At 37.3% G+C, this 19,992-nt stretch overlaps 1 protein-coding gene across 1 annotated transcript in view; it reads right to left on the bottom strand.

Annotated features, from left to right (window-relative positions):
* The window catches only part of LOC113240489 (sensory neuron membrane protein 2-like), a 30,998-nt gene extending 12,997 nt beyond the window's left edge, over window positions 1-18,001 (bottom strand). The window contains exons 1-4 of the mRNA XM_026477814.1: window positions 17,617-18,001; window positions 5,738-5,895; window positions 4,197-4,341; window positions 3,211-3,379 (exon numbers count right to left, since the gene is read on the bottom strand). Of these exons, the coding sequence (XP_026333599.1) occupies window positions 3,211-3,379; window positions 4,197-4,341; window positions 5,738-5,895; window positions 17,617-17,742 (598 nt within the window). The 5' untranslated portion in view covers window positions 17,743-18,001. The remainder of the gene's footprint in view (window positions 1-3,210; window positions 3,380-4,196; window positions 4,342-5,737; window positions 5,896-17,616) is intronic.
* Between the last annotated feature and the right edge of the window lie 1,991 nt (window positions 18,002-19,992).

Here is a 19,992-nt window from a genome sequence, read left to right as displayed (position 1 = left end):
TGTCTTTTCTTCTTGACGTTACGGCGTACTAATGTTTTAGGCGATGGGCGAACTTTACTCCGAGCTGACCTACCACCTTGCTTATACCGAGTTATGCAATGATGTAGATCGAAACTGAGACCTTGGATAGGGTTTACACAGTGTGTGATCGGGACTGGGCGCGCCAAACAAAGCGTGTGTCGGCACTGACGACGCCGACATCAATTGTTTGCGCCCGCCTTGTGACACACTTGCCGGGCTGATAACGTGCTCACGAAACGTAGTCTCACGTTGCTTAATTGTCTAGTCGCTAAGGTCCAGGACGCTGACATCTCTTGCAACAGCATTAACAAAGTAATTTATAAGGCATTCCAGTGGCTTGCACACAGGCTTTCGTGGTGTCGCCATCTCTGAGGTCCCGGGTTCGATCCCCGGCCGGGTCAGTGTAAAAAGTGATTTTTCTATATTGTCTCAGGTCTGGGTGTTTGTGGTACCGTCGTTGTTTCCGATTTCCATATCACAAGTGCTTTAGCTACTTACTTTGGGATCAGAGCAGCGTAAATATAATATTAGACAACATAACATTTGTCTAATATTATATTTATTTAAGGTAAACTTAGCGTATCAAATATGTATGTAGTATAAGAAATTAGCATGTGAGCGTTTTGGTTGTTACTGTAACTTTACATTGTATTTTGAATAAATGAATTGAATAAATAATGGCAACCCTTTTTGAGAATTGCGTAATTTTGATGTGCTACAGATTTACTTTTAGGTTCGTCGTACATAGGTAAATACTTTACATATTTAAATCATCAACAACGACAATACTTCTCACTGTTGGGCGCGGGTCTCTCAGGTGAGAGTTTTGGGCCATAGTCCCCCGTGCTGGCCCAATGCGGGTTGAGGACTTTACACTTTTTCCGAGGGCTGTAAACCTTCTTCAACGTGCAGGTTTCATCACGATGTTTTTCCTTAGCGAAAAGATCATGGTAAATTACATATTAAATTTCGTATATAAATTCCGAAAAACTCAATGTGCGAGTCTGGATTCGAACCTAAAGCGTCTGCTTGAGAGGTATGTTCAGATTCCAATCGTTGAATTACAGAAGAAGACAGACGTTTAAAAAACACAATTTATGAGCTAACCAGTTTCTTAACTACTGTCATATGTTCCAGGAATACCCCAAAGCGCATAGTAGTGCCCAATTTTGTTTCAAATTACACCTCTAACCTAAAGTGCCTTCAAGATTAAATGTCTAATATCAAATCTTGGAATATCGAGTGGAAATTCTGTGAAGTCTTAACAAGATTTAACTTGTTAAACTAACAACAGAGTAAACAAGACTTAATTAACACACCACAAACGACTTTATAGCTTGTACATGTGTTTGGGATTTGCAATTACAGTGTAATGTTTGCTTTTAGGTCGTAAACGATGCGATGGCGGTTTTTTTACAATTCAGCGAATTGTTGAGGTGACTGCACTGAATAATGCATTTTTTTTTCAATCAGCCTATTGCAGTTTACTGTTGGACATAAGCCTCTCCAAGTGTACGCCACAGTGCCCGATCACCAGTTTTCCGCATCCAACCACTACCCGCGACCTTCTCCAGATCGTCGGTCCATCTTGCAGGGGAACGTCTTACAATACGTTTGCCGAGACGTGGTCTCCACTCGAGAACCCGTCTACTTTATCGCTCATCGGTTCAGCGACAAATGTGGCCAGCCCACTGCCATTTCTGGATGATGTCCACAACTTTAGTCTTATATAGCCGGATAACTTCGTTCTGGACTTTGTCCCTTAACGACATATCCAGCATAGACCTTTCCATAGTTCTCTGAGCGACGTGTCGTGAGACTACAGTCTGTGAGCCACTTTGACCGTCATATTCGACGTCTCGGTTCCGTAAGTCATGACCGGTAGGACGCACTGAATAATGCACGTGCACAAAATGAGCCTTGCCATGCGACGTACATACCCATGGAAGGGAAAAAAACATTGGACGTATCTTAAGCCTTGATCACTGTTAGAACCGCTATCGCTATAACACACACATTCATATTTTTTATCACTATGAAATCTTAATAATGATTGGTCGCAGTTTCTAATTTAAAAAGAAGTAACAAATTCTGGACAGTTCATATAATTTAAACTTCATCGTGTTAGCGTTGAAAGTTCAACACCTATTATTGCAAGTTACGACGTTTAGTTTTGTAATCAAATTTCAATCAATGTGCTGCCACCTAGCGGTCAATAGCGAAGAATTCGAGATGTTTACTTAGTTCCCCAAAAAAGAAGCGACCATATTGCAGCGGCATAAGGTTTCCTTTGGTTTCTTGTAACTAATAAATTATTACGATCAATATAAAATTTAAGAAAATAAGCTTTAGCGATGATATGTGACACCACCATGAATAATTCTTTCACTCCAAAGCAAAATAAGGCATTTTTATACGATTTTCGAGTTTTGCGCGAGATAATCTGATAAATTTTAAATGGCAGACTGAGCTCAAGTATGTTGAACTCCACCTACTGTTGGCACACGTGTCGCTACCACTAAGTTTTTGTACTGTATGTATTGTTCTGTAGACGTACCATTTCTTTCCTGTACGTTTGGCGCACCTTGGGCAAACGGCGAGTACGGCACGCCGCTCGATTGGCAAACCCTTTCGCCACGATGGCGAGCATTACAGTGTATACCATCGATACGATAAGAAGAAGTGCAGGCGTAATATTATTCGGTCTTGAGTAATAACCACGTGTAAGATACAACGACTGCATAAGTCGCTTGAAACATTACTGTTTTCAATAGAATATTTATTTTTCTATTTTTTTATATATTAATTAAAAAAAAAAAAAAATATTAATAAATATTTGACACGAATAAAAAAAAAATAGAATTTCATCGCGCTCACGCCGCACGGTAGCCGCGTGGAGCCCGCGTGCGTCTAACTGACATGGCAAAATACGTTCTATGTATTTAGCTTTTACATTTTAACTTAAATGGGCGTACCCGGGCGCGCGGGCTAGTCTGGCTTGTCTTTGGATTACGCGACAGTCGCGCGGTTGTCTTATTCCGAGGAATTTAAATGTTGTTGCCTAGTAAATAGCATTCAGATTCGGCATTAATGTACGTGAAAGTGTAGTAGCTGGTTGCCGATTAGGCACTAGCGAAACTAAATGATAACTCTGAAGTAGATTTATTTAGATGAATAAATATTACTCACCCAAACCAGAACTCTCGCCTTCGCAGTTAAGATAAATGCCATCGAAGAATAGATCCTTGACCTTCACGCGGAGAAAGGGATCCGTAAGGTTGGAGAAGAATTCTTCAAGAGCCTGGTTCACCATGCCCACGAAGCTCGGCATCAAGTCATTCACCGCTAGTAGAGCTGCCTGTAAGAGAAAAATATAACACACAATTTGATTTTTAGAACGTATTATTATACGTGAAAAATATGGTAACTCCATACAAACGTAGCAGCGTGGTTTGTTTTTTTATTGTTTATTCACAAGTAAAATTATTTACAAAAAAGAACACAAAACAGCGAATAAAAACCACTAAAACATTTATGTGTTGCTGCTATCATACGCTTTCAGGAAAGAAGACACAAAGCACTCCGTGTGAATGGTTATTTGAACGTATTCTTGTGATCCAAAGCCTTTATATGTAGTTCCTCTTTAAAAATATTCGAATATTACGAATGGTGAAATGTTGACTTGAAGCATCTTTTCCGGTGTTATAATTTTGAAAATATTTTGTCTTGTTCCCACATATACACACAAACACACACACTCACTCACTTACGCACGCACTCACACACGCATGCACGCGAGCACACACGCACGCACGTACGCATGTTTAACTGAAAGTGGGTAACATCCAATTATAACGGATCCTATATAATAAATTTATATAAAACGCAAAAGAGTTTTCAGAAAGATCGTCATTTATTAAAACGTTGCAACCGTATACTACTTTCAACTGTAGATGACGCTTGATCGCCACTATAAAACGTATCCTATATAAATTTATATATAACGCTAAAGAGCTGGAGATGGAATATTTTTTAAATTGGAGTGGGAATGAAAAGAACTATCGAAATCGGTTCACAAATGTGGGTGTAATCCATACATACATATAAAAAATGTAAGCGAATTGAGAACCTTCCCCTTTTTCAAAGTCGGTTAAAAAAGAGATCAGCATATTCACCATGTACGATAAATTGACGACGACAACATCGTCATCTTCTGAAAGCGAGCCGCTCTCGTTGGCAGCGAAGTAAAATGTCTTCTTCAGCATGTATTTTACCGTATCGTTGGCACCGTAGCCGAGGATGGTTTTCTCGCGATATTCTCTGTGAAAATGTCGAACGTATACGTATTTTTTCAAAAACCTGTACAGAGAGAAAAATATTCCAGACAACAAACCAGGATTTTACAGCTAAATAATTTTAAAAAATATTTGAAAATTTTTATTAAAAAAAAAGACCTTAAAGTTTATGGAATTACGTCTATTAGCCAAGTTTTATGAAATCTGTTAACGGCAAGTGGGTCAAATTTAACAAACCGGATTCATTCATCCCTAATTTGTCACTCTAGAAATGGAATATTTTCTTATACTTTGAATGGGGACTACTGCTGTTGTAACCAAGGGGTTACAACAGCGACTTCGATGAATCTTTTTTTCTAGAAAGGTCTAGCATAAAAGATTCAGCGAAATCGGCTCACAAATATTGTGAGTTATCGTGTAACATACATACATACATAAAAAAACAATCGTATTGAGAAGCTCCTCCTTTTTTTTAAGTCGGTCAAAAAACTTAATTATGGATCTGCAGGATGTAAGGGATGTGACAAAAACTTGGATCTATTTCTACCGTAATCACGATAACAGTCTAAATTTGGATTTTAAATTCGTAAATACTATTACTTACCCTGTACAAAATACACGCAACAAAAGTGTCTAGGTTTTTTTAAATATTTGATTATCCAAATCTTCTTCTTAGGTTCGAGTTTAGGTTAGATTTCTTAGGTTTTCACGATTGTTACACATAGTAAATGAAACTATTTTTCCGGATTTAAATCGCGTATATTTGTTTTTTCATACAAACCAATTTGAATTTGTTTTAAATACGGAAAAATAGTTTCATTTCGTATTTATTTGGGTAATCAAATATTTAAAAAAACCTAGACACTTAAATCGTGTATATTTGTTATCTGTCCCGGTCCCATGGTCACGGCGGTTGGGTCAACCGTGACCATGAGACGTTGGTTTGTTTGAAAACATACGCGATTTAAATCCGGAAAAATAGCTTCATTTCCTACAAAAATTATTATGTACTATATAAGTTTATTAAATTATTTATTTACCTATTTATTAAATTATGAAATTTACCAAAATAAAAAAAACCAAGTTTGGTGAAAAGAAAAATTTAAAAACCTGATTTTTAATAATGGGCAAAAACGTATTTGATCCTTAGACACTTTGGATGAGTGCATTTTCAGCCAACTGGGGAAAGGACTTATCTGATTTAATTTTTATTAATAAATTTGGACATCCAAAATGAAATTACCTTATATTTATCTTGATTGTGATCACCAGTAGATAGTGTGGGTAGGTGTTTTTGTTTTTGAGTTTTTTAAACTTATTTCGCAGTGTGGACGAAGGTTATTGATAATTATTTACTTTAAATCTCAAGTAACAAAAGCTGTGAGTATTTGTGGGAAAAATTAATGTAATCGTCGGCTTACTTGTATACATAGGGGCCAATTTCAGCAAGTTTGGGCTTCTCGCCATTATTGATTTCTTCACTATTGGTTACGTTGAACACGTATATTTTAAAGTCCAGAGGCACCGGCAGTTTCCTCCATTTCTCGAACATTTGCGACGAGTTGTCGATTTGGATGTTCTGAAAAATAAAATAATAATTATTATTGTTTTTCATCATCATCGTCGTCGTCATCAACCCATTTATATGTCCCACTGCTGGGTAGGGGTCTCCTCTCAGGCGAGGTAATGTGGGTTGGGGGATTGAACACGTTTCCCGAGGGTTGTGAACCTTCTTCGATATGCAGGTTTCATTACGAAGTTTTCCTTATAAAAAAAAAATAGGTAAATTTGAAATTAAATTACGCACAAAAATTCGAGAAACTTGGAGTTGCGAGATTAAAACCCACGGCCTGCTTGAGAGGTGGCACAGTCAAGAGCACTTCAAACTTGACACTTTTTTTCCTTTGGACCGTTTATTTTTGATTTAAGTCTTAAGTGTCAAGCTTGACGTGCTCATGACCCTGTGCCCTGTACGTTAAAACACTGGGCTACCACGACTTTTAATCACATTAAATATATATAGTGCCAGGCAACCACACCAATGAACTGGTCCTGAACTAGAAAATTTCCTGTAGTACCACTACCCAGAACACTCAGACCAGGACCAATTTAGAAAAGTTTGTTTCCCATAATGAACTTATCAGGAATCGAACCCGGGAATTCCCACTCTAACCGCAGAGCCGCCGAGGTCTTAGGTCGAGACATAAGATAGATATTCTTATCTAATATAAGTACGTTGATTGGTTGTGATCACAGTTTATTCGCTCTTAGGGCGTTTTCTAACTAGACGTTTGTAGAAGCGTTGCAGTGGCACGACTGGCGACGCGGCAGCCGCGCGTCTGTAACAGCGCGTGTACACGCTTAGAAATCCGACGTGTCTCCTACAGAAAAGATGAGAATCGTCTTGTACATGACAAGAACTTTGTCGGATCTAGCCACGAAAACATGTCGTGTCGTGCAGACGAGAAAACATGAGTATGTACACGATACGAATGCTTTCGGATAAACGTGTGTAGGGTAAAATGTGTCAGTGCGTTACGAGTCTTCCAGATAGCGGTCGTTTTACTACCGACTGTAGAGAGAAATATGTTGACTACTAAGCAACACCCGTCCACGCGCATAAACCTTAGTTTACTGACAATGCACCTCACCCCGCCCCAAACAATAGCTGCAGAGATCGTGTCGGGGGTAGACAAGATTGTCTCTAATCCGCGCCGAGTCAGTGTAGAAACGACACGAATTCTTGCATAAATAAAATAAAATAAAAATCTTTTATTTTCAAACACCATAGGTCCATAGTTTGTTAGTAAGCAACCTTATACTATATTAGTAACAAATGACTGTATGGTGAATTTATGGTGTATTGTATATGAAGTGTACATTAAAATTTTCAAAATAGTCGAAAGTAAAAATTTAAAATACTAAAATTTACAATTAATAAAATAACAATTCAAATTAGCTAATAAAATAATAATAAATGACATGCACAAAATTAAAATTTTAGAAATTACATGTCATAGGGAAATCCTAAAAACGTACTTAGTCACTTAGTCGCGTGGACGCGCGCCCTAACGCTTCAGGAATTTTTAGTTCACTAATTGTGACTGCAAAAGTGGCGCGCGCGTGTCACGACAGTGGCGTCTGAATATTGTATGAAAAGTAGTAGAGTGGTGCCACTGCAGCGTCTCATTTGAAGGCGCCCATTAATGAGGTGGTTTCCTTTTTTCAGAGTTAACAAACATTTTCAAGGAGTACGTTGCCTTTTAACTAATTCATTTATAGAGTTTGAACTCAAGAACTGCTACCGTGGCCGAACGGCTACTATACTGGACTGCCACGCCGAGGTCCCGGGTTCGACTGCCGGGCCGGGAGAAATATTTGTAAGGCCTACATTTATTTCTCTCGTGAGTTTGGGTGTAATTTGTGGCACCTGCGATATAGGGTTTCCTTAGTGCGGGGCTATGAGTGTGTGCAAAAATCAAATAGATTGCTCAACATAACAATTATATATATGTATTATATGTATTATAATGCAATAACTTTCACTTTGCAACACGTTAATCCAATAAGTGTTTAGTGGTCGTATATATAGTGAGCAGCTGGGAAAATGCTAGAAGTTATAGGATCATCATACTGGAGATAGCGAGTTCCAGTTTCGGGTCGGACCTGCACCAATGATTCGAATAATTGATTTCTACTTGAACTTGTTTATTGCTAAAGGAAATCAACACGTGGAATCTATATTTCTTGCTTCGACTTCACGTGACAGTGTTAAGTCAATTACCCGTGAAGTGCCACCATTGTGCACTATGCCTAACTATCCCTTTGGAGGAAGCCCGTGTCCATTATTGGTGCGTACGTAGCACGTAAAATCGTCATTATTTAAATTACTAAATAATAGTGTTGTTAGCACAAAAATTGACGTTGTATAGTAATTTCTTTATTTATTCATTAACTGGTAATTATAAGATTCACATGTTGCTTTGTTATTAATTTAGCATTCATTATCTTTATTTAGGTAGATATTTACTTTTGTAACTATTGTGAAAAAATAGGGTGGTTTACATTAATATTAGACATAACTGGTTAATGACTGCACCACGTCAGTCAACCGTGACCATGGCACCTGTAACGGGCCCGAAACAATAAATATACGCGATGGTCAGTCAACTGTTACCATGGGATCTGTAAAGAACCCGAAACATTGGTTTGTTTGAAAAAAACAAATGTACGCGATTTAAATCCGGAAAATGGTTTCATTTCATAAAATACAATTTTTAGTAAAATAACAAAGTAATGGTATTTTAGCAACATCTGCTTAAAAGTGTTTGTATACAAATATTTTTTGTTTTGTTTATTTGTTTTGTTTATTCGATTTTTTTATTAGGCATACAAATGCCTAATAAAAAAGTCGAATAAACAAAAAGGGCTGCGAAAGGTTGTGTATCTCAGAAACATTGGCAATATGAAATGAAATTAGAATAAAAAAATCTTCTTTCTCACTGGAATCAGTTGTTTGAGCTTATCTCATTAAATAGAGTGTTTTATAAATTTAAGAACAAGTTTTATATTGTTCTTAAATCTTGCATTAATTTTCAGACCACTTTTCCACTATCCATAAAGTCTTTTTTGTAATAGTACCTTTGTTTATATTTTGGGACTTTGATTTCATCTCAGAGTACGTAAGGTGCACTATAAGTTTCCGGAATGAATAAGAAAAAAATAATATAAATGGTCAGAAATGAATTTATTGTTTCTCAAAATATTTTCCGTTAGCGTTAATGCACTTTTTCATACGAATAAACCAATTTTGAAAACATTTATGCCACTCCTCCGTGACAATCTCTGAAATATATTTTGCATACTCTTCGATATCCTATTCAGGTGATGAAAATCGTTGACCGCGTAGGTTCTTAATTTTTGGAAATAAATAAAAGTCACAAGGTGCCAGGTCGCGACTGTACGCGGGATGGCTCATGAGGTCAACGTTGTTTACCTTCAAAAATTCATTTGTCTGTCTGGCCGTGTGAGAACTGGCATTATCGTGGTGCAAGATAATACGGCGTCGAATCTCATGGTATGTCACATGCCTGTCTGTTTTGGTCATATGGCGCACAGCATCAATGTTTTTGTTGTTCACAGCAGTGGACGGGCGACCATCACAAAATTCGCTACTGAGACTCACACGACCGCGTTTGAATTCTGCAAACCAGCTATAAATAGTCGTCTTGCAAGGTGCTTCATCGCCAAAAGCAGTTTGAAGGCGAGGGAAGCTCCGCTGAGCTGTTAAATTACATTTAAAGTCGTAGAAAATCATACTACGAAAATTTTCACGAGTTAAATCCATGGTGACGTAGACAACCACTTTCTAGAATGACGCCACAATGTAAAAACAAGTGACAGTCAGATGAAACAAACTGTATTCTACAGCCAAAGAGTTCCATTTTCAAATGTTGTAATTACTTTTTAAATATTGTTTATGTAAGTGGCCGTTCCGGAAACCTATAGTGCGCCCTATGTGTACAGTGCATATTGACTAAAATTTGTTTTGCTCTATTTACGATCCACGGTTTTTATGAAAACGCACGTTTTCAATTAACTATTCTAAAGATAAATAATACTACAACTGCTACTGTACTGTTGAAAGTGCTCAATTTAGATTATTATACATATGTACTTAGCGTACATAGGGAGTTAACTGCCTTCGTGGTCGAACGGTTACATGCTGGCATCGAGTATGTAACCAGAAATAGAGATGAAATAAAGGCCATATATTCCTGGTAATACATTAGCGACACAGCTCTTATAAATATCAACAGGAAATATAGACAGGCCAACTACTGACTTGTGTGTACGTCTCCGTATATTCCAAAAATATTCTGTATTTATTGTAATAAAGATAATATCTCTAACTATGCCCTGCTGTTTTATTCGATAGTGTGGGAAAAACAGCAAAACATCTAATTACAAAACAAACGGAATTACATTTCAACGGTAATTAAATATTAAATATGTAATTTGCAATTTTCGTCCATTATATCAAAGCTCAAGTTAACTGGTCAATTTGAAGTGAAACAGGTGACGACACCCGTCAAATGTTTCGAACTCGGGCTAGCCAATCGGAGCGCAGTTGTCACAGTAACGATATGGCAGCTATTAAATGACATGTCGTCTCTATTTCTGGTTCTAGACTCGATGCATGCTGGACTGCCATGCAGAGGTTCCGAATTCGATCCGCGGGTCGGAAGAAATATTCGTAGGCCTATATTTATTTCTCTCGTGAGTTTAGGTGTAATTTGTGATTGTCTATGTGTGTATCCCCATGGCATAAGCGATACAAGTTTCTCTAGTGCAGGGCTATGAATGAGTGCGTAGTTATTATTACATTATTTACTGGATGCATCAGTTGTAAGTAATGGAGTGTATTTTAGTTTTCTTAGGAAACTTTTAGTTCGAAGAGTAAATTGTTTGTCAACTTTTTTAATATATTTTTTATGATACCACGTGGCGGGACGAATAAGTTATGCGCACGGTGTTAAACGATACGCCTACCCATAGCAGTTGCAGTGCAACTCAGAGCTTTAAATCGCAAAGATTTGACGGATATTGCCATTGCGCCTGTCACCCTCAGACATAAGACAAGACCTTTGTGCTTGGGATTTCACTGGATAAAACAGGAACGCAGTAATGCTCACATCAACTTCTTGTCGGCAGAAATAGGTAAGATGGCGGCAGCACTGCACTGGACGAACTCTTTTACAAAGAGCTCTGCTACTAGGTGCCTTGCTGCAACATGAATTCAGAAGACCGAGCGATCCTATGAGTGGACTGCTATGTTTTATAAAGCACATCGTTTTATAAAGTTATTGCTACACGTGATCACGAACAATAATCTAGTCAATACTTTACCAACGCCTTGTACAAACCGGTTGATCATTGCGTCTTATGCAAATGTAAGCATGATTTAAAAGATTGCATTCTGATAAAGTAGAAGATTTTTTATTTTTATGATGCCAAGTGACAACAAAAACAAGTCGTTTGCATGGTAGTAAGCGACACGCCTGTCCATAGCAGTTGCAGTGTCATGCAGATTTGAGAGGAACTACCACCGCGTCAGGCACCCTGACACATAAGTTGACTAGAGCCAAATGTCTGTAATTTCACCAGCACCCTCACTCTTCGCATTCGGAACGCAGTATTGCTCACATTATTGCTTGGCGGCAGATAGGCAATTCTTTAAAAGCTGTACATAAGAAGTCGGTACCAAGTAATAGGTAGCGTACAACAAGGTACGGTTCTTGGCCTGAATTTTTTAATAAACTAACAAAATATCTTTGGATGGATATATTTATCGTAAAAAAGTTTCATGATTAGGGTTACTAACACTTTCGGGTGGGCAATCTTTGTAAATTATATTTCGCCTACAAGAATATAAATCAACGTTCCCGAAAACTTTATTAAGGCGAGTCACTGGAGGCGAAACAGAAAAAACTGTTACACAATAACAACTGATTAAGGTATTTATTATTAAATAACGTCTTACAAAAAAAGGTATACGATGGACCTTAGGAGATTGTTTAAAGAATATTATGTTTATGTACACAATAGGATGAACTTTATTCGATTACATAAAATCCAGAATACAGGCTAAAATAAAGGTCTAAAACGAGTTATTTAAGAATAAACTATCCAACTTTGTATATAATTTTTATATGGAAATATTTTTCTTTAAGAAAATGACCAGAATCATGGCAATAAAATAAGATACTTCGGTCCACAAAAATTTATTCGATAGTTTGAAGGAAAAGAAAGAAAATGCCCAAAAAGGACCGAGTTATACGGAATTACAGATTGGTATTAACATTAAAATTGGCACATGATTTAAGGTGAGAACTGGTAAAGGGATCAAAATTAGGCGAAATTAAAAATTACAGCTGAACTGCTCGCTACCGTGATTGAGCAGGAAGTGATAACGGAACGAAACAAAAGAGAATGGCGAGGCAAGGGACTTAAAGAACGATCCAAAATTTGAAAACATATGGCCAGGAACCAGAGAAAAGGTGATAAATAGGTGGGATGACGATATAAGAAGGTCACATCGTCACAAGTAGGTACTACAGAGAACCAGCTAAGTTTTGGTTTTGTACAATTCATATTTATCCCAAAATTTGCCCTGTCACTGTAACGTCAGACGCCTTCGGGTGATTGTCGACGTCAGACGTCGGATCTGTGTCAACGTCAAATGTTCTCCGCTTGTTTTTATTTCATTTGTATACAGCTAAAAAATATTAGCGCGCGGTTAGTGGGACGCGGGAGGCCCCCCAACCTCACTTCCTAAAATCTAGACTCGCTTTGAAATACCTCGCCTTAATATTTTTATCTCTACAGGCAAAATTAATTAGCCATCTAATCTGTTTTTGAAGAAAATTCGAGAGAAATTTATTATATCGTGATTTCACGAAATCCTGTTACATCGTTACTGGTTACTTTTTTGACACTGAGGTAGCTTGCGATTTATTTGTAGATTGCAATTCTCACTTTTATGCCATAAAAACGTTTTACTACGATAACTACATGCTTGTCTTGACACAGTTTGATTTTATGTATTTTGCGCTTTTTACTATTGTATATGTACAAAACTGTTCGATAAGAAGGTATATTTCGTAAACGCGTACTTATCGCTTTTTACTTTTTTTTGGTTTATCATTATTAGTAGAAGTAGAGCCCCTTGTGAAAGTTCGTCCAGGGAAGTACTGCCATGACCTCTTTCTGCAATGACGTAATGTCGCGGAAGGAGACGGCGGAACGGGAGCAAGAGTACCCTTCCTCCAATCCTATGCGACGCAAACACTTGGAGCTGGCTTACGCCCGCCAACTGCCGCCCTGAGAGTGAATCCTGGTTGATAAAAACGGGGGCATCGGATAAGGATTTACAGATTGGTTGGCGTGCCAAATATTCCCAGCATGCAGTTAGTGGTAACGATGGAGGGGTAATGGTAGTCCCCCCAGAGGTGGAGGAGTTCCCCGCGGTAGCGATCACGTAGCCACAACCTCGTCCCAAGCGGGGTGTGTTAATACCCGGGGGTTTTAACACACTAGCATTTACTACACTTGCACATGAGACTTGTCAACTTATGTCTCAGGGCGCAGTGGCAGTGCCCCTAAGATCTTTGCGAATTAAATCTCAAGTGGCATTGTAAATGTTATGGACAGGCGTGTCACTTACCACCAGGCGCACGACTTGTTCATCCGGTCACTTGGTAACGTAAAAAAATTATGAACATTTTGTTTAAATTGATAAAATAAAACGTGACACATAAATTATATATTTTTAAATTTAAATGTTCTAAATTATTTGTTTACATACGTAATATATACATTAAGATCGCCTTCGCGATTCCGAATGCAGACATTTGCTACTGTATTCCACGGTAACCGATTCAGGAAAAAGATTATAACGGTGTCTCCGCATTATTAAGTTGCATCTCGCATAACTCATGTATATAAATAATAAATAACGAGGCACTAAGAGAACTACCTTGAGGAATTCCGTATGAATTTGTCATTTCGTCACTGAAGTGTGCGCCTAATCGTACACTTTGCGATAGGTTATAAAGATAGTCATTGAACCAGTGCCACTGGTTTCCTCTAATTCCAATGGTTTCAAACCGGGTTAACAGGATTGGCACGGAAACCGTATCAAATGCTTTCTGCAGGTCAAGAAAGACGCCGATGCATTTTTCTCCATTGTCTAGGTAAGTGGCAACAAGTGATGTTAGTTTTAATACAGCATCTTCAGTACAGCGGTTTGAACGGAAACTATATTGGTTGTCTGCTAATAAATTATTTTTCTCTACATATTGATATAATCTTTTATTGACTAATTTTTCTAAAACTTTAGAGAGAGTTGGAAGTATTGATATTGGCCGATAATTTGTGGGGAGATTTTTGTCCCCTGATTTAAATATTGGTGTTATAAGAGCTTTTTAAAGATAGTTTAAAAAATACCTAATTCGTAGCTTATGTTACAAAAATGTATGTGTTATCATAAAAAGGAATTTATCCCAAAAGGGTCTGTAATTTCTAGAAATACTATGCTTTATAAGCAGTTACGTTAGATAATTTAACTGGTCAGAACATAGATTTTATTACCTATACACTAAATCTATGGGTCAGAATTATACATCAACTTGAGCACGTGTGCTCGCTTCGGAAATTTTGTAGAGAGTGGCGATGGAAAGAAGAAAAGTGACGAAGAAGAAAAAGGAATTTAAGAACGATTCAAAATGTCCAAGTAGGTGGCCAGGAAACAGAGAAAAGGGAGACAAAAATCTGGGATGACGATGGAAGAGGTCGTGTAGTCACAACGTGATCATCATTAAGGTGCATGAAAGGCTATCCTTCCCGCGCGATGTAATATTCCTTTCCTGTACATCTGGTGCACCATTTGGCCAATCCTTTCATCACGATGGTAAGTATTACAGTGTATGGCGTCGATAGAAGAAGACGTGATAATAGGAATAATATTATCCTGAATCACTTCAAGTTTTATGTTCATTATGATGTACACAAAGCCTTTAGAGTCGATACTACTTTAGCTGGAATTCAAACTTTTCCCGTACTAATACGGTTCTTTTTAATTGGGTCCGGCGGCAGGAACACTGGGCCTGGCTTTTTTTCAGAATTTGTTTTTTTACAAACGAAAATAAAGCCATTTAAAAAATGTATTTCGTTTACTATACCGCTAAACCGTCGAAACGCTAGATTGGTTTACTTCAGCTACTTTCACAGTCTAATGACATATGGCATTTTGCTTTGGGGTAATGCTGCCGATATCAATAGAATCTTTGTCCTGCAGAAACGTGCAGTTAGGGCAATTTACAATCTGGGCCCCGAAGTATCTTTGAGAGATAAGTTTAAGGAAATTAACGTTCTTACACTAGCCTCACAGTACATTTATGAAAATGTAATTTATGTTAAAAGGAATAGTAATTTCTTTATGAAAAATAGTGACAGACATAACATTAATACGAGGAATAAAAATAAACTAGCTTTTCTTGATAGTCGTCTTCACAAAGTCAAAAAATCATTTAAGGGGCAATGTATACGCTTCTATAACAAGATTCCGTTTGATATACAAAATTTGCCTTTCACGAGGTTTAAAACTATAGTGAAACAAAAACTTTATACTAAAGGTTATTATACAACTTCTGCGTACTTGGATGACAAAAATCCGTGGTAGTACCAGTTTAGCTCATGGAGGTAGTCTCGATCTCTGATGTTTCAAATAAAAAAAAAAATACAAAGAGCAACCCCTAGAGTTTCTTGCTCATTCTTCTCAATCTGTCTTACGAATGAGCGGTAGAGTTTAACCATTGTGACGATTTCAAGTGTAATAATGCTTGCCTATGAAATAAAGATTATTTTGAATTTGAATTTGAATATACGTGTTCTATTTAGTTAAGTTGATATATATAAAAAAATTATTGGTATATGTAAAGTACCTATTGAAGTAAGTTTGTGCTATTGTTTTCAATCGATAAAATTTGTATGAATCGTATGTTTACACCATACACACATCAAAAAAAGTTTGCGATCAATAGCATAAGCTCCTATAATTCTTTAAATTTAACTTTATCAAGAAAAAATCTATGTTGTATTCTTTCTTTAAATAGGAATACCCTGTTTGAAATTAAAATATAAAACTATTTTTTATTATTTATTTTAAAAAATTGAACCATTAATCATAATGTAATAGTGATAGAAATTTCGTAGAAAGAAAAAGACTGTTTAATTAAACTTAAACAACAATTTATTATTAAAAGGTGTGATTTCAATATAAAATAACTCCTCCCCTGGCTCGAATACATGCGAAGATCCTCCTGGGCATGCTGAGGATCAAGTTATCCAGCATTTCCTGGGGTAACCTATCCCATTCTTCAATAGCGGCTTCCCTGAGCTCTAGAACTGTCTGGGGACGTGGCTCACGGTTCCATACTGCTCGTTTAAGAGCATCCCACGCGTGCTCTATTGGGTTTAAGTCGGACGAGCCGGCAGGCCAGTCTAATCGTGTGATATCGTATTCTTGAAGAGCAGCATTGACTCGTTGAGCTCGATGTGCGGGCGCATTATCATCGACCAGTACAAATTGGTGCCCATGGTTTACTCGGAATGGTCTGACGATATCATCAATAGCTACTGCTTTGTACATGTCTGCTGTCATGAAGCCCCGATACGGGATCAAAGGCGTTCTAGCTCCAATCATAATGCCACCCCAAAAAGACACCGATTTTCCGCCTTGCTGAACTGTTCCAGTGGCAGTTCTTTGTCTTTCACGGTCGCCTGGTCTTCTCCAGACACGGACACGTCGGTTATCTGGATGAGTGCTGATTCGGGATTCGTCAACGAAGAGACAGTTTTGCAAATGTTTTCGTCCTCACCTTCTTCATTTTGCCGAAGTCTAGCCCACTGCAATCTTCGTTGTTGACGTTGCCGGGAATTGAGCGGAGCTCGCCAAGACCTCCGTGTTCGTAATCCAGCCTGGTGCAAGCAATTGCGAACGGTCTGCGTGCTAACTTCAAGCCCAGAGGCGGCCCTGACTTCTGCTTTTATTTTAGTGGCGTTGATTGTTGGATCACGGGCTACCAGCAATCTAATATAGCGCTTTTGGGCAGCTGTCAAAACAGTTGGGCGACCGCTGCGGGGTCGGTCAGCTAAATTCCTCATTCCGTGATACCTCTGCAACGTAGCCACGACACAGGATTGGGATATAGCAAGTCTGCGTGCTATTACTCTCGTGGTGTATCCTTCTTCCCTCAAAGTTACTATTCTAGCTCGTAAAACCTCTGATAATCCTCTTGGCATTTTTTCAATCACAACTTTCCGCGAAAAATATCTTGAATCGCTTATAATTGACTAAATCAGATTTCTGAATGAGCGTAAGCTAGGACTGAAAGCCTTTTTATATGAAAAAACAATTGAACGGGGTCATTGTTTTATGTTCTAATTTATTTTTAAATAAAGAATCTAAAAAGAAGAAAAAATCATAATATAATCTACAGTAACAAAAAAGATTTCAGTTTTTCGAAGTGATCGCAAACTTTTTTTGATGTGTGTATATCAGTGTATATCCTCAATTTTATTATATATTTTTTCCAGATGAATTCAACGCTTTCATTGGTATGCGGAATCAACCAAAGCCGTTTGAGGTTGTATCGTGCATATTGCAATCATAAGAGATATTTATATGGGATAATTAGGATCACGCTGTAATATTAAAGTAGATCAAAGTATAACTTACCTTTTGTATCTGTCGGTTAATGATGTAAGGCGCGCCCCACACGACTAGCGCTATAGCTAGGATCATTAATCCAAGCGATACGGCGAACCACACTCTCGACTGCTTGGTGAACACTTTGAGAACCATCTTGCACTTTAAAATACACTAGTCCAAGTCTAAAAAACCTTTTAACGAGCTTTTTTTATAGCTTCAAATTTCAAATTTTTGTTTCAAAGTTTGGTCTTCATCCCTAGAGGAAAGTTGTTTAATCAATGTCAAATCTAATTAAAGATTTTAATTGACTGAATTCTAAGTAGCACTGTAAAAATATACTTTAATGTAAGATACTTCAAGTTTAAATTTTATCTGCGTTTTACATCGGGCAATGATAATTGGACAAGTGTATAACTGGATTTTTTTGAATTTGTTTTGTTTGAACGTTCGCGTGCTAGTGTTTTATTTATATTGAAATAAGTGTGTACGGAGTGTGCGGCGCGCGAGCGTAACCGATTATGATGGCATGGCATGGCATCGGTGAGTCTCACAAGTAGTTTTCCTTGTATTTTTTCCGATAATGACTAGTAATATTAAACGTACGTAAGATTGTTGAGTCTGGACATACCCAATCTATTGTTAGGGCAGCTCTACATTGACGTTAGTTTCGGATTGTTTATATTTTATTTTATTTGGTTTTTCGATTGCGTTATTCAGTATATTATATTTATAACGGACCACGGCAGAACAACAGCGAGGGCTATGTAATTAGCCTAGTCTACAGATGCTTTTTTTAAATAATATTAAGTGACGGGACGAACCAGTCGTGCGCCTGATGGTACGCTACACGCCTGTCCATAACAGTTACAGTGCCACTCAGAGCTTTAAATCGCAAAGATCTTGAGGGGCACTGTCACTTCGCCCGTCACCATGAGACATAAGTTGACAAGTTCCATGTGCCAGTAATTTCACCAGCACCCTTACCCCTTAAAACCGGAACGCAGTAATGCTTACAAGAATGCTTGGCAGCAGAAATAGGAATGCTGAGTCATGGATCCCTATAACATGCTTTTTTAAATATTAATTTGTTTTTATTGTTATTATTATTTTTTACTTATATCATTTATAACACTTTTTTTAACAGGTGTTTTTAAACTCTTGATTAACTGTGAAACAAAGATTTATAAAACAAATGTAGTTCAATAATAATCAATACAGCAAAGAAGGTAAATTGGTGTAGTCTTTGACACTGGCCCTGTTCAATCGTAGGTACAATATGAAAGTACTAAATCCACGCAGTCGAAGCCGTTAGTTACGCGTGCATGTTTGTAAAACTCTTTAAAATGCATTGCATTTTTTTTGTTTGTAAAAACAAATCGCGTGTATTTGTTTCTCAAACAAAGCAACGTTAACGTTTTGAACTGTTTCCAGGTACCATAGTCTGTCAAAAAGGCTATAGTCAGCCGTGACCATGGGACCTGCACATAGCACGAAATGTTGAAACCATTTTATAGACAATTATAACAACTACTATATGTATCGTCTATTATAATTATTTATAAATTGTTGGCACTATAGATCCAGTCTAAGAAGAATATATGTAAATAAGTACTGTTTTATATAACTGTGTGTTGACAAATAAAAAAAGAAATAATGCTTTTTTTTTTTAAAAAATGACAATTTGTTTAATTAGATAAAACTATTATTAATATTTAATGAATATATTATTTGCACTTTTGAAAATTCTTCAATTATGTTTTTTTTATGATCCCAAGTGACACGACGAATAAGTCGCGCGCCTGGCGGTAAGTGACACGCCTGTCCATAACAGTTGCAGCGTCACTCGGAGCTTTAAATACTAAACATATAAGTTGCACTGCCACTGCACCCGTCACCTTGAGACATAAATTTGAAAACTGTACTTTTACCAGCACCTTCACCCTTCAAAACCGGAACGCTGTAATGCTAACAAAACTACTGCTTGGCGACAGAAATAGTAGTATAATTAGTTAATAATGAATAACTTAGCCAACAATATATTTCGTAATTTTGACGTGTTAAATGTTACTGAATTATGACATGGCAAATAAAGCTTTTCAATCTTTGCATCTCTGTCATTATTACCTATACAATTTTATATATATTCTTACCACTAGCCTGAGCAGAGACATCAAATATTATCGGTAAAATATCCTATAGTTTTGCAACTAAGCAGTGCTACCTTCACTAGTTCAAGGCTTTCAAACAATAACTACAGTAACAATAGTTGGCTATGTCATGTTGGCCAATGTCAACGGACACGCTATCGCAAAAGCATTATTGACTGATAATTATAACGACTTTACACATGGTACATTTATATGTTAATCATTTTAGGTGTTACTCTGTTTTAAGTTAAATAAG

Source organism: Hyposmocoma kahamanoa, unplaced genomic scaffold (genome assembly GCF_003589595.1).
Source record: "Hyposmocoma kahamanoa isolate Upper Pololo Valley unplaced genomic scaffold, ASM358959v1 144, whole genome shotgun sequence".
Lineage (NCBI taxonomy): Eukaryota > Metazoa > Arthropoda > Insecta > Lepidoptera > Cosmopterigidae > Hyposmocoma > Hyposmocoma kahamanoa.
Note: the sequence above shows the minus strand (reverse complement) of the source record. Positions and strands in the feature narration are given on the sequence as shown.